Here is an 18,538-nt window from a genome sequence, read left to right on the forward strand (position 1 = left end):
ATAAACCTATTAAATATATTAAATATAAGCCTATTAATTATAACGTACGTAGCTGTAAGCTAACCAACTGCGCCACGGTCCTTAGGTTAAAAGGATACAGGATAATAAGCCGTCAATCTGGCTCACTACCTTAGCTTATATTCACAGGTTAGGTCCAGTCTAGCCGTATGTAACGTTCGTCACATTAATTATAACTAAATTTAATTATTATATATAATTAAACTTTATTAAATTTAACTTTAATATAAGAATAAATTATATAAGCTTAATAAAAAAAAAGGTTAATATAAATATAAAGTATAATTATTAGGAAAAATTTAAAACTTAAAGGCTTTATATAATTATAATTTAATTAAAAAATAGTTTTATTTTAAATAATTATATTAATTACCTCTTTTTTATTTAAAATAATTCCTAAATTAACCTATTTCCTTTATATTTTTATAATAATATTTTTAATAATATAAAAAATATAAATTTATTATTAAACGTTTAATAAATAGTTAATAAATATAAATTTAAATGCTTTTTAATAATTAATAAAAATAACTATTAGGAAAAAAGAGTAATTTTTAATAGTTAAATTTTAAAAAAGGTTAATAAAGCTTATAATAAAAAAATTAAAGCTATTTTTATTTTTTATAATAAATAAGGTAAAAGTTAAAAATATTATTTAACTATTATAAGTAATACTATTAATAATAATTAAAGGAAGGTTAAATTAATTAATATAATATATATAATTAATATTAAAGATTTATAACTATTATTATTAATATTTAATTATAGGTTTATAAGTTTAAAAATAAAAGCTAAAGTAAAAAGTTTTATTAAAAAGGATTTTATTAATATAAAAAGTTAATATACCTTTATTTTTATAATTAAAAACCCTATTAATAAAAGCTTTAATTAAAGTAAACTTATTAAATTAAAATTAACGTTAATCCTAAAAGATATTAAATATATCTTTATATATAATAATAATATTTAAATAGGTAGATTTAAATATATATAATCTTTAACTAACTTTAATATTATTATTATAAAGGTTATAAATAAAAGATTTTTATTCTTTATTTAAAAAGTAATTAAAGGGATTACTATAAATAAAATTATTTATAAAGGAGCTATAAATATTATTTATTTAATAAAGTTAAAATATTTAATAAAAAGGGTTAATTTAAAATAAGATTAAGGTTCCCTATTAAAGGTAATTAACCTTTTTTAAAAATATTACCTTTTTATTAACGATAGCCTTAATTTTAAAAGTTCCTAAATAGTTCTATTAAATTATATAATAATATAATATATTATCCTTATAATTTAAAACATTAAATTAAATAAAGCTATAGCTATAAATAGTTATATAGTTATAAAGTAATAATTAAAGGTTATTAATTATTATAAATAAAGGATTACCTTTTATACCACTTTTAAATAGGTTTAGGATAGTTTTTAAAGCTAAAAAATCTATAAAACTTATATTAAATAATATAATTAATAAAAAACTTATAATAATTAATAAAAAGGTATACGTAAGGTATTAAAGGTAATAAAAAGTTATAGAAGTAATAAAATTAAAGGATTATAAAAGTTATTAAAGGTTAATAGTTAGCAAAAGGGGTAAGTGTGGAAAGGTATAAATAGTATAGAAAAAACGGCGCTAATGGCATGCTATAGGCTATTGCAGCTATAAGCACCTATATACTGCAGATCCAATGTGGGACCTACTGCAGATCCAACCTCGTCCTTCTAGAAGTCGCGTGGCTTCTTATACTCCCCGTGTCTCGTTTACATTGCTTTTTGTAGAAGCACCCTAGATTATTTAGGTGTGTGCGGACCCAGGCATCTTCGCTATGACATTATTAATGTTACCATATGTGTGCCTTAAGGTGTTGAGAGTGATCGAACACAAACTACCAGCGGGTACTCCTTGATGTCTCAACCCAATTACCAGTTGGGATCTCCAAATTCCCGTGTCGTGTTTGAAAAGGTTCCAAAACTCTCGGGAAAAGGCTACGGGGTTTACATCTCTCCCCCACGAAGACTTAAACAGGGAGCGGCGATGGTACCAAGACACAGACAATCCAGAATGGGCCAGGAACAGGATACCGCCATGACCGGCACGTGGGTCCCAGCGGATGCTTCGGAACAAGCCGCCGACCAGGTCCCTGGAAACTAGGAACTAAACGCTGATACGTGGGCGGAATACCGCAACACCAAAGGCCAAGGAAAGAGACCGTTGGCAGAAGATAGAGAAATCTAATCAAGCTGAAAAGTAAAAAAATATGAGATCTTTCTTCACAGAGCATCATGTCCGCGACCGGGTGATATGTGTTAAACAATACGACGGTACGCAGAAGATTTCAAACCGTCTTCAACCTCAAGAGGTCAATAGGCTGGCTATTCTACTTCACAAAATGTTGTGGAACGACCCAGACGAGCGCATTTTTATAGGCGAGGTAATTCAACATCCATGGTCCGAGTCCTGTCGAACGCGCCGTATAAACAGATAGAATATTCAGCATCTGGGATAGGATCAGAAGGGCGGTAAGCATTTGTATTCGATGCAATCGATGCTTGGCTGTCATCATGGTGAGTTTGTAAATAATTTGCAGGCATGAGCTCAACTGTATAGTTTATGTGAATCTCGAAGACGCGACTCCAAGATAATTAATTGATCCTTGATATCTTCTTAAAGTTACAGAATTCATTTGCGGACTCAGCATGGTGCAATGAACAGTCCACACAGGGACTGGATCTGAGTCAACTGGAGATATTGAAGATGCCAAGGACAGAGTATGATAGATATCCATGGTAGTCGGCGCTGGACGTCTCAGCCATCGAGTGACGGCATCAGCATAAGTCGGCTTGATGACTCTTCGTCGTTGACAGCGCGTGTTGACTCATCCTCTAATAGTACAGCTGCTTCACCAGGGCGGCTGCATGAGCCAATCCAAAGCATCGGATAGCGCTCAGCTGGGTTGCGTGAGATTGATAAGCAGAAGTGAGAACCCACCAATGAACCCCCCAGTCCACCTGCCACAACAGGCATAGTAAGTAGGTTGGGTGGATTGGGTGCAGATGCAAATGCTAGGGTTCGACTCGTAACTGGGGAAAAAGAGAGCCGTCTCGGGCGGACTTGAGGCGAAGGTATTAGTTTTTTTCAGAGTCGTGAGGCTCTCTTGACTTTCTGCCTTCTCATCGTTTCTTGGGACGAAGGATATTCGTGAATTGGGTACGGCGACGCGATGGCTTCTAACGGCGAGACGACCCCCCTTCTGAGGGACCAGGAATACGATGCGACGAAGCCCAAGTCGAAGAGTTCGTTCATCGCGCCGACGACTCTGATCCTGCTCGCTGGGTTTATCATCTCCCTCTCCTTCAGCTACACTCAGACACCGTGAGTTTCCCGTAGTCGAAGTTATTTTGTTTACTTTTCTTACGGTCAATTGGCACTCGTTTCTAATGCTTCGGCAGCCTGCTTTACACTTTCTATGTCATGTCATGTGAGGAGTACTATAAGCATCACCCACCATACGAAGGAACTGGCGACCGCTGTGCGCGCAATGAGATCACGGCCAGCGCTTCTCAGCAGGTTGCTATCATGGGCTGTGCCACGGTCCTCTGTGGGATTACCAATTTATTCGTCGCTGGTTGGGAGATGAGGAAGTACGGCCCCAAAAAGGCACTGGCGATTCAGACTTTCTTCCCCGCAATTCGCGTCGCTATACAAGCTTCAGCATTGTTCATCGGCGCGCGCACTGGAATCATCATTATGCAGCTCAGTCAGCTAACGGGAGTTTGGGGAGGTCCTGCCGGCTACATCCTGATTCTGAACACGATAGTTGCTGAGATCACCGAACCCGCCGGGCGAACTGCCATGTTCGGAAGACTCCAGGGTACCCTAATGATGGGCGTCTCTCTAGGGCTTATCGTGGGTGGTGTCTTGGCTGAGAAATTTGGCATTGCAACACCTTTTGAAGTTGCCGCTGTATCCTTCCTGGTGTGCACTACATTCGTCCTATCATTTGTGCCCTATATCGACCCCAAAACTCTCTCCTCTGACGAGAATAAAGATAAGGCAAAGGGACCGCTGGGTTTCTTAGCTCCTTTGAAAGTCTTAGGGGCTCAGAATATGAGATTGAGAGATGGACGTGCTAAGAAACATTTCGGAATCTCCTTCCTAGCACTGGGAATCTTCACCGGGGTGCTTGCGACGGGGTTTGCACCGACATTGATACAGATGTACTCGATGGTCGCGTTTGATTTCACGTCGACGAACAACAGCTTACTCATGTCGGTGAACTGCTTGGTGCGAGGGATATTCCTTATGTTTGTGTTCCCTCAGATCATCTCGTTTGGGCGGCGGATGTTTACGAAATCAGAAGCACCGTTGCCTGATGTGGCAGAGGAATCGCCTCTACCAACCCACGCTCGCGATATTGATCCCTTGCCGGCTGTTGTAGCAGACCAGGAGGAGCCAGCAAAGCCGCCGACGCCTGTTGCAGTAACACAGGGAGCTGAGTTTGACCTGTTTTTCTTGAGAGGGAGCCTTTTCATAGATGGAATAATCACAGCGTCCTCTACCTTAGCTACACAAGGCTGGCACATGTACCTCGGTATGAACTTTTCTAGCTAGTCTCCGGGCTAGCTACCGTGAACCACCCGCCCGTATCGTCACTAACACGATTCTAGTTGGTTCCTTGCTTCCACTTGCGTCGGGATCAGCACCTGCGGCGAAAGGTGTGCTCACAGAAATGGTGCCGCCAAACCGCAAGGCCGATGCGCTACAGGCAATGACTCTGGTAGAATACTCGGCGACGCTCACGACGATGGGATTGTTTGGATTCGTGTTCTCGTCGTTCGCCGACATAGGGAAGCCATATCTGACCTTTTACTGCAATGCCGTACGTTTTGCGACTTCTCTATCCACTCACTGGCTTTCTACTGACAAGATTCCGCAGGCTGTTGCGTTTGTCGGGGTCATAATATTATTCTTTTCAAGATTTCCGCCATCCGGTAGTGAGATGATTGCGGATCGTAAAGAATCAGAAACAGAACCTCTATTGCCAGAGGAAGATGAACAACCGGTGAACGGAAGCTGAAAATTATTGTCGCCCACGCGATATTACAGTGTCACAGACGTGTGATACGGAAATGAATGACTGTCTGGGCCCAAGGATCGTGAGGTGAATACCTGACCAAGAAGGTCCGGGAGAGATGAATATTCAGCGCTTGAACTGATTGTCAGATCAGGCCGTTCAGCATGCGTACTCAGATCCAAGATAGATATAGAATTGAGATTGTCTTGTACACGTGCCCAAGTCATCGGTCCCGTCAGCTATGCCAATACCCGATATGCTCGAGTCTCGCTTAGTGCATTATGAGAGCTAAAGGTATCTCATTAAGCACCTCTCATTTATCTAAAGGATTCTTATTTACCAAGCTTCCCCTTTCGACGATGAAATTTCAAATTTGACACGCCTCCACTGTCTAATCCCCTGTAAGGATCCAGTAAGGACCCTGCATACGGGTCCTTAGTGTGCTGTAGACACTTCGCTAGATACACTACGCTTGTACTTTAATACCGACTTCCAGCGCTGTAGACAAGTCAACGACGAGGACAAAAACTCTCTCTCTCTCTCTCTCTCTCTCTCTCTCAAACGAACAAAGGCAGTAAGTAGGTCGGTCAACGACAAGAATAAAAGCCGAAGAGATCACAAAGATGACGATCCTACGCCTCTATGAGTCGCTACTCGAGTCACTCTGTTGTCCAATCACGTTTAATCTTCTCCGGGTGCAATACCGGGAGACCCCTGACAAATCTCATGACAGGCCCGCTCGCGAATTACCCTTGGACATTCTCAGTTAGCAGCCCGTACATGGCATATTGGCCTTGTTACATCGTACAACAGCTCTGCCGGTAGCGAATCGGCACCTACGCTTTCAAGATGGCATTAATGGAATTGCATGCTCGAATTGTCAGGGGCTTTAAGTCTAAGTATACATAGCATACCGGTCGGCGGGTTAGGTAAGTGATTAGCTAGATCATAAAGGTAGGCAGGTATTTCTTTGCCTGGCTCTTCCTGACCCTCGATTGGACCTTTCCTTCCTTCTTAGCAGAATACCTACCTACACATGCGTCACACGACCTTAGAAATAAATACGAAAACGAGAAGGTCAAACTCTTTGCACTGTAATTGAAATGTTCCCAGGTTGATTCTCAGCAGAGCATGGACGAATTCTCACGCGCAATTGTCCTCCACCATTTGCTCATGTGATAGGTTTGCCTCTCCGGCCCATCCGACAGACTTCTTATCTCTCCCGTTCCCTCTAGACTACAGCCATGAATTCTTAAGTGTTCTCGTACTCTACGACCCCTGTTGGAACCTTGTATTGTTATCATGCCCTGGGCTATGAACCCCATATTCGGATCCAAAAGCGTACCGGGCAACGCTGTGGTCGACGTTGAAATTGCCCAAGCCGACGACAGGAGTGGTGGCGGGAGCGCGAGCCCCGAGCCTAAAGACGGCCACAGCCCGAAACTCCGCCCACCGAGCGACCGCCTTTCCCGTCATCAGATCTTCTATATCTTCGGCGTCAACGGAGTAGGGGCCGCCATCGTAGCTGGAGGCATAAATTTCGCTATAGCTTATGGTATGCCCCCCTCGGCCCAGCTGCTAGATACTCAGATATGTACTTACTTCCGCTTAGCGTTGTACCATGATAAAGACACCCTTACAAGCCCTATTCGGCTATTCCAGTTCCCCAACACTCTTGCCGGCGATACCGCCGTCACTATCTTCATTCAATTTCTCACAACTTGGGTTATACAGAGCTTACTTGTGAACTTCGACTTGAGAAAAGGTGGTGTTCAGCCGATTGGTTTTCTTAAGGAGCCCAGATGGCAGTATCTACGGTGGTTCATGTTTCTGGACCGGCAAGAGCAGACATTAAAGGTTAGAAGCTTCACACACTGGCTCATTTTCCTCGTGTCACAAGCCATCAGAGGTCTTATCCTGGCCGTCATTTTCTTCCCAGTCATATTTGGCGTATCCGTTGGCTTGCTTACGCTGGTCGGGGCATATGAGGACGGCGACTGGTATTTTTCGCCAATGTGGGCACCACAGATCTTCAAGCTTGTCCAGGGGGCGTTGCTTGGGCTGTTGTTCACGCCGCCCATGGCCGCTTTCTGGCTTGTGAGGTGCGGCTGGGCTCAGCAGAATAGAGAAGGGCAGTCAAGTAGGTGATAGTGAGCATGTAAGGCTATTATTAATATGCATTAGACGTCAATAATTAACTAATATCGCAACGCGCTTCACCAGCAGATGGACCATCCTGATGCACCTCTTAACCATACCTCACAGCTCCGGGGCTGTCCTTGAACCAATCATCTGATGCCAACGCCTCTTCCGTCGATGCATAACTGATGATTGTACTCTTAGCCGTGGTGTACGCCTGATAGGCTTCAACTCCATTTTCGACACCGAGGCCACTCGAGGTCTTGCTTCCACCCCAAGGACTACTGGGGTCATTGCGATGATGCGTGTTCACCCAGGTGATTCCGGCGTCAATTTGCTCTGACACGCGGAAAGCCTGCGACATGTCTTGGGTCCAGATTCCTGCTCCGAGGCCGTACTCGCTGTCGTTCGCCAGTTCCAACGCTTCTGCCTCGGTGTCAAATCCAACCACCACGATGACGGGTCCGAAGATTTCCTTGCGCCAAATGGCAGCTCTCCGGAACTGCTCCCTCGGTATAGCAGCAGCCTGCACTAAAACAGTGGGCTCATAGAAATATCCTCTCGAAAAATCCGTCCCGTCAAGCCCACTCACGCCAGTCAACCGCTTGCCACCAGTCACGATTTCCGCCGCCCCGGACCCGACGGCCTCGTCTACCAGTCCTTCCACATTCTGCAACTGCTTGGCCGAAACCAGGGGTCCCATCATGGAATCTAGATTCGTCGGCGAGCCCATGCGTTTGGCTATAGATTCGGTCTTGGCTTTCAAAGTCTCCAACAATGTATCGAAGATCTTGTTGTCGACGATGATGCGAGTACTAGCAATGCACGTCTGCCCGCTTGCTATGAAACTACCGAAGGCAATTCCGTTCACGGCGACCTTGATGTTCGCGCTGCTGAACACGATGAGAGGCGCCTTGCCGCCCAACTCGGCCGTATACCGGGCTAGATTTCCGCCGACTAGTGCACCTATTGCGCGCCCTGCAGTTTCGCCGCCGGTGACATCAACCTTGCGCACGAGAGGATGCGACACAAGAGCTTTACCAGTTAGGGCTCCATATCCTGGAAGAACGTTGAACACGCCATCCGGGAGACCGGCGGCTTTCAGAATCGCGCCAAGCTTGAGCGTGGTCAGTGGTGTCAATTCACTCGGCTTCACAATGACCGAATTCCCAGCCGCAAGGGCCGGCGCGATTTTCTTGACGGCGATAAGCAGTGGATGATTGAAGGGCGTAATCTGTACGACGACGCCGAGTGGCACGCGATCGACGAAGTTATGCAGCTTGCCCATTGTAGGTAGTAGGGGCCGCTCTTCGACGCGCAGGAGGGAGGCGTAGTACTTGAGCCAGCGCACGAGCGACGGAACTTGCGCTTTCACTTCACACAGGGGGCGGTCAGCAAAGAAACACACTCGCACAACATAATATCAAGGAGGGCGTTATCCTACTCTCGCGAACCGCCCGTCCTGTCTGTCGCACTTCAAGCGCAATCAAGTCCGGCAGCTCAGCTTCTAAAAGCATCGCGGACTTATCTAGCACATCGGCGCGACGGTGCCGTGACTCTCGCGACCAGACGCCGGATTTGAATACGGCTTGGGCCAGCGTGATAGTGTCGTTGACATCCTCTTCCGAAGCGGCATGGCAACTAGTAGAATGTTAATTGCCGGCCTCAGCTACGTCTATCGTACTTAATTGAAAATATGGAAGAGCCTTACGTCGCAAATATTTCCCCTGTAGCGGGATCTTCAATTGGGATGCTATTGGTGGTGACTTAGTATGTGCATAGAAGATAAGACGTTGGTTCTCGTGATTCAGCTTACAGCTCACCCTTGCCTGGTCGCTCTTCGCCGGCCACCCACATCTGGTAACATGTAACCTCAGCCATTATACCAATGCAACTTCGAGTTCTCCAAGTCAGTAGCCGATAAGAAAGTGTAGTCGACACAAATGAGTTGCTATTCATTTACTATCATGGCACTCTCGAGACTGCTCCGCTATCTAAGCGCCGCCCCTCAACTGTAGCACCTCCGCACGAACAAGACCCATTTTACTGCGTCGGAGATAATCGGAGTCGAGCGATTCCACTTACTTGCATCGTGAAGCTTACTTAGATACCGGGATTGCTTCACGGCTCATTTTCACATCAGAACAAGATTGATTACACATCGCTTAATCACAGAGCACAATATTACAACCTGGACACAAATTATAGTCGGTGAAGAAGAATCAATCAAGTATATTGTGAAGATCGATCCTAATCATAGATAAATAGCAGAGGACACGAAACATGCACGCCGCCCAACCACCCTCCGTGCATAGCAGATCTCAACGGCCGTCGCATATTGACTTGAGCGACTTTGACTTTCGAACCGCCTCAAACATGGAAAAATCTGCGCAAAACCCGTAATCCCGCTCTGTCCTGGTACAAAAACCCTTGAAGATCCTTCCTTACTGTCCAATTGAGGTTTGGACAGGGGGCATGCAAGGGAAAAAGCAACAGAGCAATCGCCGCTGTCGTGGTCGAAAGCCTTTTATGTCCTGTCTGCAGCTAGGGCAAGGCTACAGCTATACTTTCATACGTGTCCTCCGCTGGTGTTATGGTGTTATGGTTTGGGGCCTATGGGTTCCTTTTCCTCCGCTGGTGTTCGTGTAGCTCGAAGAGTTCCTTCCGAATCTCCCATGGGTGCGGCTCCTGGACCGACGCTGGCACGGTATATGTGTGTGTGGTGTGGGAGGGGTTTTTGATGACTGTGTGAAGCTTCGTGTGATTGACCTTGTGGATGGCTGATAGTGGTCTGCGAAGCTTCGGGAAGGTTCTCGATTCAAGCTGTGCGCGCGGGATTGGTGTCTTCGCGCGACTTGTCTTCTCCTTGGGGTCTGCCGTTTTGACTTTAGGCGACGCGTTCCGGGTTTTGACCTTTCAGCCGTGTATGTGGTCGTTGGAACTCCCATCCGATCAAAGTTTTCGTGTTTGAATCTTTCATGAGGTTGTGGAGGGTGTAGCTGAGGGTGAGTGAAGGTCGATGAGAGGGGATGAGGTAGGTGGTGCGTGTATTGGGATTACATGTCCAGGAACATGTGGTAAGTATCCCAGAGGCCTGGTGAAAGGCCGTAGCCAGACACCGCATACGAAAGCCACTTCCGTAGAGTGGCACGCTTACCACGGCAGTGATGCTCGCGGTTGGCCCCGTTGCAAGGCTCGAGGCACGTCCAGCAAAACTCGTGCCCGCAAGTTTCGCATCGTACCCCCTTTCCACCCTTGGCCTTCTGAATCATAGCGCCGCATCCCTCGTTGGGACACAGCTTGACGTTCTTGGTGAACCACTTCTTAGTGGTTCGTCCGGCTGGAGCCTGAAGGCCCCGTTGCCTCGTCTCCTTGCATGTGGTGCACATGCACCCGTGAGGGTGCTGGCGGGACTCGTCTTGGTGACGAGTAATGTCTTCGTCGTAAGACACACGTGCGATGAGTGTGCTGTCCATGTCTAATGTAATGAATATGGACGAGCTTTGTGTATTGACAACTTTTTGATGTTAGTATTCGGGACACGTGGTCAATACAAACACTGGTTGTAACGAAAAGACCCCCAAGCATCTGCTCTGGTTTGAACCCCGGAGAAGGAGCAGTATAATTGTGGCAAAAAGAGTATAGAGAAGATTACTTACTGGAGTATGACTGACTTGCGTTGATATCGCCGCTGAGAATTGCGGTTGCGATCTTGCTGTCTGCGGTTCGCCTGGAAGGGGTGTTAATGGCGCTACGAGGCACAGAATTGTCAGAAGGTATTCTCACTTACGTTTGATAGAATGCTGATGAATGTGTTGAAGATCCTTTCGTAATCTAGCGCAATATTGCGGGCGTAGATAATTGGCTGGCTGTCTGGAGCGCTTGCGAGCAGAAAATGGAACTTTTGGTAGATGTTTGGGGGAAGTTGGGGAAGAAAGGAAAGTCTCAGGTGGGAGAGGGAGCTGCTATCTATTCGCCTGGTGCAAAGAAAATTTAGGTTTACGGCTGATGGGAGAGCGCTTGGTATAGGTCCCAACAAGTTGCTGAATCGTTGGGGAGGGTGTCGACCAAGGAAGGAGGCCATCGCTGCCTTGGCCGATAGAAATATCTCGTCAAACTATACCGGAGTACGGTCTCTGCAGAAAGGTAATCGTGATGGCGCATCTTCAGTCGGCACTAGCAAATGTATATAGGGTTCGGAGAAGGCAGAACCAGTACGCGCGTCCGGACTCCAAGTACAACAGACTGTAAGGGCAAGTATACGGGCAAAGGTTGATGAATATAACAAGACTTGGATGTTTCGAGGCTGATAAATTGCCGCCCACGGGAGATCTGCTACCACTACGCAAGAGAATTCCAAGATTAGAAGCCCCTGAATATTATACGACTTGGTATTCGAGGATGGAAAATAGTCTAGACGTAGTAACCGTATAGTCATGTCCCATATCGCGCAAGAGGCTGGGGCGCGACCTAGCACGAGGTTCTCTCACTTGAAGGTGGTTCTCACACTTATATATACACACATGTGGATGTAAATAAGATTCCAGATGTTACTCTCAACAGGAAAAACGGAAGAACTGTTCCGCTGAAGTTTATCTGTAGATTTATCTTGAAAACACACTTCTCTAGAACAGAAACTACCCCCCCAGCACTAGCATCCTCAGATGATGAATCTTGCCAGGCATCGCTATACAGCAGCTGCTAGATCATGCAGCGATATTTCCAAGGCAGTGAACGGTCTGCTGCCCACCTACCCAAAAACCTCTCACATCAAAACTTGCATTTTCCTCTCACGTGGAGAGGTATTATACTGTAGGCATATGCTGTTGTTGGTGTGCGCCATCGTGTCCCAGGTACCACACGCCTATGGCCAGTCGCTAATATAAAGCTTGCCCAAGTCCGAAGGCCTATTTCTAGCAGTATCACAGGCTAGGTTGACTGATGCAGGCTCGGAGAGGAATTGAGTTCGGGGCCCCTTTTCTTATTCAGAGTATAGGGCTGCATAGGGCTGCAGCGGATCGAACCATAACTGTGAATCCTGCTAACAATAGATTGCGACATCCTGTGTAAACCTTCGATCGACCTTTATGGTTTACTCACTGAGCTAAGGCTCAGTTGGCGAAGGAGCCCGGGGAACAAGGAGATGCATTTCTTCCAAGGCGTCGATGATTGTTGGTGGCTTTAGGTGGAATAAGCGGCTCTAAATAAATCGAAATAGATGACGTGGCGAGCCTTTTGAGCAAAATCAAGACAGCAACCACCTTGAGCGATAGATCTTACGTAGTTTAGCTGTACGGATGTTGAAGCCGCACGAAGCCCCGTTCCCCTAAACTCGTGAAGGCGAATTGCGACCGAAATCAGCTATGGGCGCTAATTAGGAAACACTACAGCCCATGATTCTTCGTTGACTTGTGAGTCATTCCTAGAGTAGAGACGAAACATGTAATCACCTTACCTTGCCGTCTCTGACCGCTGCCTCGCAAAACGGAGTTGGAATATCAAGGTTGGGGGTGTACATGGACAGGCGGTGGACTTATGCCAGGTATTGCTGTCCGAACTCTACAACACTTCACTTGTACGAACGTTAAGTCTGTATAACGATGAAGCTATCCATGTGTGATACAATCTAAAACCCGGTTGTCTGCCCCTACAAACACCAAATCAATTTTGCCTGGGCTCTTCACTCCACGAAACGGGCCGTCCCACGTATTTCCCTCTGCGCGCGTCAAGGTACACCTGAAACGGCTGATGTGCTGCTCAAGAACTTGCAATAGAGCAAACCTTGCGCTCAAATTGTAGCCGCGTCACACCATCAGCGTGAAGACGGGCTCTATTCTTGTTTCCAGGGCGAGCATTTCTTGCATTCATTGAAGAGTAGGTTGGATATACCCCCGAGCAGCCCAATATCTCCCGGTCGGCTGAGCTTGTTGTCAAAGAGGATGGGAAGAGCCTCCGGGGGCCTGCGGCAGGGCTGGGCGTAAAAGTTTCACATGCGCATCGACGAGCGTAGCTCCGCCGACGGAGAGCAATAACCTGTCCAGCCGACAGCCTCGCTAACACATCGGGTGGAGGTGCTTGTCACGGAACGAGGAATAGGAGTGTAGTTCTATAACCGTTGCACTACCAAAAGGTAAACGACGGTAATCAGGTCGAAGCCCTGCGTCTCTACAATCAACTATAGTACCGTAAACAGTGCTGAAGCCTCTGGCCATACCTCTGCCAAGTCACTCTGAGCAACATTCCCTTAACAATTTCCTAGGTCGGCGATTCGCCACTCGCCTAGTCGTAGACCGCGCCCGCAACGATATCAGAGGTCGTGCCAACAACAATGGTCGCCTCGACAACGACGACAAATCACGCACAGGCCTGCAGAATTCGGACAGCGTTACGGACGCCAATGCCCATGCCAATAATGACAACCTCTATGCCCGGTTTTATGTTCGAAGATGCTGAAATTGCCACTGGGATCGATATGATTGGTAGGGTCACTGTTACAGCATGTGTATGGGTTGAGATTGCCCAACATGAACAAGCTCCATGCATCAGGCATGTGAAACCCTTTCAGGAGAGAATTGTATACGTGGTACTCGTTATCTAGATTGTACCAGCCCATAACTGGGTCGCACCATTGACCATTGAAGGCTATTGATGGGATTGGGGGGCTGGATGCGCTGCTGGTAATGAAGCCGTAAGTTGTGTAACATGTGGTATAGGTAGAAGGTGAGCTGAGAGAGTTTATAACTGCTTGATACAAGTCCGGAGCAAAGACTTGGTCATCGGAAAGATGGGCCAAGAATAGTAGCAGCATGACGGAGAACTCTAGTGGCCCCCGTAAGTAGTCGTAACCTTCGCGCCTATCCAACAATTGGTGGTAGTGCTGCTATCTTGATGCGCCGTGGCTGCGGATTGGCCACAGTAGCCTGATTCAACAAATAGGTATAGTCTTAGAATTCCCTTTCTTGATGACAATGAGTCTGTTGTCTCTGGAATGGAATACGTGACCACTTCTACAGGCACTATTCGACGAACCGATTTTCTATGGCATCGTAGCAATATTGGCTCAGGAGGTTCTCTATCGGGTCCTGCACAGTAGTTAGTCGAGACATACCGTCATTATAGCTTCGTTAAGCTCCTAGTCAGGCAGCCGTTGGTCTCATACTTGAGGACTGTTTTAGAAGGATATTTTACATATGTTTTGGTTATCTAAGTGACTTCAGTAGGGCCTTACTTTCTCTATAAGACGATGAAAGCTGCCATAATTGAAGCATTGTTGTCGCAACAACTTCTCATTGACGCCTTTGATCTCTCGCGTCTTGAAAAGTCATCCTTCATCATATGGTTGAACCAGGTGGTACAACATGTTGCTACTATTGTCCTTATCGCATTGTATAACGATTCGCCCAACTTTAAGCCCGAAATCGCTGTAACTCCGTCGTGTCTCTACTTCCAAAAAGACGATCTACTCCGTCATGACAAGTGCGACATTATATTTACCTAGAACCATTCCTTGAGACGATCGATAGTGTTGAACTACTTTCGTGTATTCCGTGGACATCACTATAGAACTGGAATTGCCCGGCCGTTATAGGTGTATCTTAAACAAGAAGCCGACAAAAGCCCCCATACCAACAAGTCTATGGTAATTATCTACTACGAATAATGAAACTAATGAGATTGGCGCTCGAAACAAACAGAGCGGCGGCACCTGGGTCAACACAACTACGTTACTATTCAGGGGCTGACATCAATCGCGCACGTACATTCTTGACACTGTTGATGTTCTCAGCAATGTTAATCTCGACTCTGAGGGGACTGTAAACGGGACTTACAAGTTTACCTAGCAGAGCGCCTAGGATGGGTCGTGGGGGCGATCTTTATTATGGAAAGATCGCTTCCTCCCCTCGGTAGAGTCGGGGATGCGGCATGGGATCATTTGCATACTCGACAAGGGAATGAGTGTATTAGCAATTCCTCCCCATATTCGAAAAGTAGTTTATTGATTTCATAGGCCTGATTACGGTAGGACTATTCCTGTGTCTTGAGAGAATGGAATAAGTATATACGTATAGTTACAATCTGCCACATACTTTCGTAGAGACAACTCGAAGTGAGCTGTAGGCCGGGTCCGTCATTGCCTCTTCACACCCATATTATCCGTAATATCGGCCATAGCATATCCAATCATCAGGCTTCGGTACCCCAACTATAACTTAGATCTTGTAGAGCTTCTGCTACCCGCATGAAGGAATGACGGCAGTGTCCTGCATCTATACCGGTGCATTGGAGACATTGTTAAGGCCTGCCCATTGGCTGACCTGGGCATCACAACGGCAATGAGAGATCCTTCCAGGCAGGGCATGTTACCCCAGCCCCCAAACCCATATAATAAGCTCCAGGTAAATCCTTCAAATCCTTCAAATCCTTCGAATCCTTCAATGTTGCGTCGCGTATATTGACGTCGCACCCATGAGACTAGGCTGTCTGACTTTTCGCAGAGGTCCTCGACAGATCTCACTCTATTCTGTAAAGGTTAGCAACTGTTCAAGCGGCGCTCATGTCAGTGGCGAGAATTATGGTGCATTCCATCGATGAGACGTACGTATCTAGCAACGTGAATCAAATTGAGAGGACAGCGGCACCGGACAAGACCGATACCTACTAGACGGGATGTTGCCGCGGCGCCTCTATGCTCAAGGATCTCAATGAAACTCTACACCGAAGGATCTCGGTGAGACTCGCAATGAATGCCGATCAATCAGAATTTGACAATACTTGGTTCCAGTTTGAAATGTAACTATGTAGGTACATAATAGAGCCGTGAGTGGGATCAGGCATGTGATTCCGCCCCCAACCACCCGGAACCACTGACGGACTGGTATGGAACGCCCATTCGCGTGTATTGCGGGCTTTTCGTTACGGTGCGTCTTGATAGTGCAATGTGCGTCGGGAAAATGAACTAGGAGACCTCCATGAGCATCAATTAGGTGCCTTGAAATGTCCATTTCCAATTTTCACACTTAAACAGCGGAACTCCAGACTTTGACTCAGACTACCCTAACTACCACGGAGACCCTCCCGGCTAATTAGATCATAGGGTGCTTTTCCGTGTATACCGGAGATATAGCTACCCGCCTCGAGTAGGCCCAAGCTTCAATTGGCTCCCACTTCGCGCAGACTGACCGTGAATTCGACTTGGTGCTGGGCTGGATGTCTGCCGGATCTGCCCAGTGAAATGTATAGAGAGCTGTATTGGCGTGGCACTGAATGGTCAACCGTAGAGTCTCCAGACAGTGATCTTTAGTTTATTAGCCCCTGAAAATGAGTTGTCTTCTTTGACGTCCGGGCTCATGATGTTACTTACCCAGGTGGTTGTGTATATATTCGCTCCCTTTCTCAGTGACGTTGGGATAGTATCTGTCCCTGTACAGCCAGAATCGTAGTTGCCGCTAGAGGGAGTCAGCAACTGGGAGAACGCGGGTTAGATATCATACTCACCAGACAGTGAAGCTCATGGTAGACCCCTAGAATGGCCAGGTAGCCTCCGTCTTCAAGCTCTGTAAGCTCATCCGGCACGCTCTCCTCAGCTTTCACTACCTCTTCGAGGCTTACGTTGAAGAAGATAGCTACTATTGCGTCAGTGGCACTCAACAACATCGGGACGAATAAGTACATACGTCTGATTAATTCATCCCAAGCCTTGTCTTGATCGTCGGAAGGAGGACCCGAATACTTGGTGTAGTGTGTATGATTATTGGTGTGCTCGTCATTGAGCTCGTATTCGATGAGATGATGAGCAGGAGCTAAGCCATGTTGTCAGCCCTTATGGTATCTAATGTTAACCGAAGGGAAATACCTACACCAGGTACGCCCAATCTCAGGCTTTGGGTAGTGAGTTGGGATGCTTGCCTGCCGGTAGAGAGCCCATAGAAGAGTGGCAATCAGCACGTGAAGAACGGCGATGTATACTCGTGCCCAGGCTGTGGTGTTTGGGATAAAACGTCTCTGGCCGTGCCGTGGCAGTTGAAGTTCATCGTGCGCCCCTATAAACGGCAGATGTTCTTCACCTTTTTTCGAGTCGCCGTCTTGGGATAACATATTGAAAGCAAACTTGGTAGGTTCAAGCAGGTTGTTATTCAGCAGTATAGAATGACAAGTGAGAAGGGTTGGACGTATCTAGAGTTGTCCATGGAGACGTAGATGGGAAAAATAGGCTGGGCCATGTGCTGGGATTAAGAACCAAATTTTACTCGTCAGCGACCTATTTCATTGGAATGAGTCTCTCTCCTGGGGTAATACAAGAGATGATATATCGGGACCAGGCTGTGTGCGTCCAATGTCACCTGCTCCAAGTTCGGCATCATCGATGTGGCAATGTTCGAATAATTTGTGATACACGAGTTTATCTGCGATCGTCGGGTGCGTGCCCACTCTTGTCGGGAAACGACGGTAGCATTAACCTATGCTTAGGCCAGTACAAAAGGCACGGGCTCACCCTCAAACCCCGATCTCAAGAATTCCAAACAATCCCTTCATACAGCTCCAAAGTCAACACCGAGAATCGAGTCATAATCGGATCCCTTTTTCACCTCATCAACTGTCGATATGTACGTCCAGAAGCTATCGATTTGCATTATTGCACTCCTGCTGAGCTTGGCAACCGCCGCTCCCGTCCTCGAAGGTACGTATTTGATCTCTTGAACCAGATAATTCTCTCATTCCGCTGACATAGCATGCGACCGTAGATCGCAACGTGAATCAGGCGGACAAGCCTTGGGCTCAGGGCGCTGTAGAGGATGAAGCAAGAGCTCTCTGAGGGGACACGAGTGCTTTGCCCTATTAGTGAATACGACTCTGAGTTGTAGGCTGTAGTGTATCCGTCTCTTGATCTTCAATGGGGGAATAAATGATGACTCAATGACCAGAGACCGCGTTGAACGGAATTGGAGGTCATATTATTGTCTGGGTTACACTCCTTAATAGTGAAATCGAAAGTTGGTGAAGCTGGGTGCCTACCTGTACTCCGCTCATCTTGGTATCCTGGCATGATATCAGGTTCAAATTGACCAATCATTTTGACACAATGACCCCAAAGCCCTCGAGGCAGATTGTTCTAATCTTAGAATATAATTTATATACCTAGATCCCCGCCTCGGCTTAGTTTAGTCTTCATAACGGTCTGAGTTAAACCCATCCGTGTACTACGTTTTATAGTAATATGCATATCAACTACGAATCGCTTGAACTATATTATAGTTGATAGCGTCCCGTCGATCATAATGTCCTGTGGAGGCAGC

General features: G+C 46.3%; 5 protein-coding genes across 5 annotated transcripts; 2 read left to right on the forward strand and 3 right to left on the reverse strand.

The window, feature by feature from the left end:
* The first annotated feature begins 3,038 nt into the window (after positions 1 to 3,038).
* On the forward strand, positions 3,039 to 5,350 carry F5B22DRAFT_626144 (uncharacterized protein). Its single transcript, XM_047976221.1, has 4 exons — positions 3,039 to 3,403; positions 3,481 to 4,622; positions 4,699 to 4,910; positions 4,968 to 5,350. The coding sequence occupies exons 1-4, from the start codon at positions 3,252 to 3,254 to the stop codon at positions 5,106 to 5,108; spliced, it is 1,647 nt and encodes a 548-aa protein (XP_047826086.1). The 5' UTR covers positions 3,039 to 3,251; the 3' UTR covers positions 5,109 to 5,350.
* An 819-nt stretch (positions 5,351 to 6,169) lies between these two features.
* Positions 6,170 to 7,303, forward strand: F5B22DRAFT_489708 (uncharacterized protein). The gene is made up of 2 exons (XM_047972328.1): positions 6,170 to 6,660; positions 6,718 to 7,303. The coding sequence occupies exons 1-2, from the start codon at positions 6,408 to 6,410 to the stop codon at positions 7,251 to 7,253; spliced, it is 789 nt and encodes a 262-aa protein (XP_047826087.1). The 5' UTR covers positions 6,170 to 6,407; the 3' UTR covers positions 7,254 to 7,303.
* F5B22DRAFT_626149 (aldehyde dehydrogenase) lies at positions 7,283 to 9,219 on the reverse strand. The gene is made up of 4 exons (XM_047976222.1): positions 9,061 to 9,219; positions 8,956 to 8,997; positions 8,689 to 8,885; positions 7,283 to 8,618 (listed from the first exon to the last, which is right to left on the reverse strand). Exons 1-4 carry the CDS (start codon positions 9,201 to 9,203, stop codon positions 7,354 to 7,356), a joined length of 1,647 nt encoding a protein of 548 aa, XP_047826088.1. The 5' UTR covers positions 9,204 to 9,219; the 3' UTR covers positions 7,283 to 7,353.
* Positions 9,220 to 10,258: 1,039 nt separating this feature from the next.
* Positions 10,259 to 10,938, reverse strand: F5B22DRAFT_489711 (uncharacterized protein). Its single transcript, XM_047972329.1, has one exon. The coding sequence runs from the start codon at positions 10,718 to 10,720 to the stop codon at positions 10,301 to 10,303; it is 420 nt and encodes a 139-aa protein (XP_047826089.1). The 5' UTR covers positions 10,721 to 10,938; the 3' UTR covers positions 10,259 to 10,300.
* Positions 10,939 to 15,758: 4,820 nt separating this feature from the next.
* On the reverse strand, positions 15,759 to 17,521 carry F5B22DRAFT_489810 (uncharacterized protein). The gene is made up of 5 exons (XM_047972330.1): positions 17,102 to 17,521; positions 16,919 to 17,044; positions 16,740 to 16,867; positions 16,606 to 16,690; positions 15,759 to 16,539 (listed from the first exon to the last, which is right to left on the reverse strand). Exons 1-5 carry the CDS (start codon positions 17,337 to 17,339, stop codon positions 16,328 to 16,330), a joined length of 789 nt encoding a protein of 262 aa, XP_047826090.1. The 5' UTR covers positions 17,340 to 17,521; the 3' UTR covers positions 15,759 to 16,327.
* Positions 17,522 to 18,538: the final 1,017 nt, after the last annotated feature.

This window comes from Xylaria bambusicola (genome assembly GCF_022495145.1).
Source record: "Xylaria bambusicola strain CBS 139988 unplaced genomic scaffold F5B22scaffold_66, whole genome shotgun sequence".
In the NCBI taxonomy this organism is placed as follows: Eukaryota; Fungi; Ascomycota; class Sordariomycetes; order Xylariales; family Xylariaceae; genus Xylaria; species Xylaria bambusicola.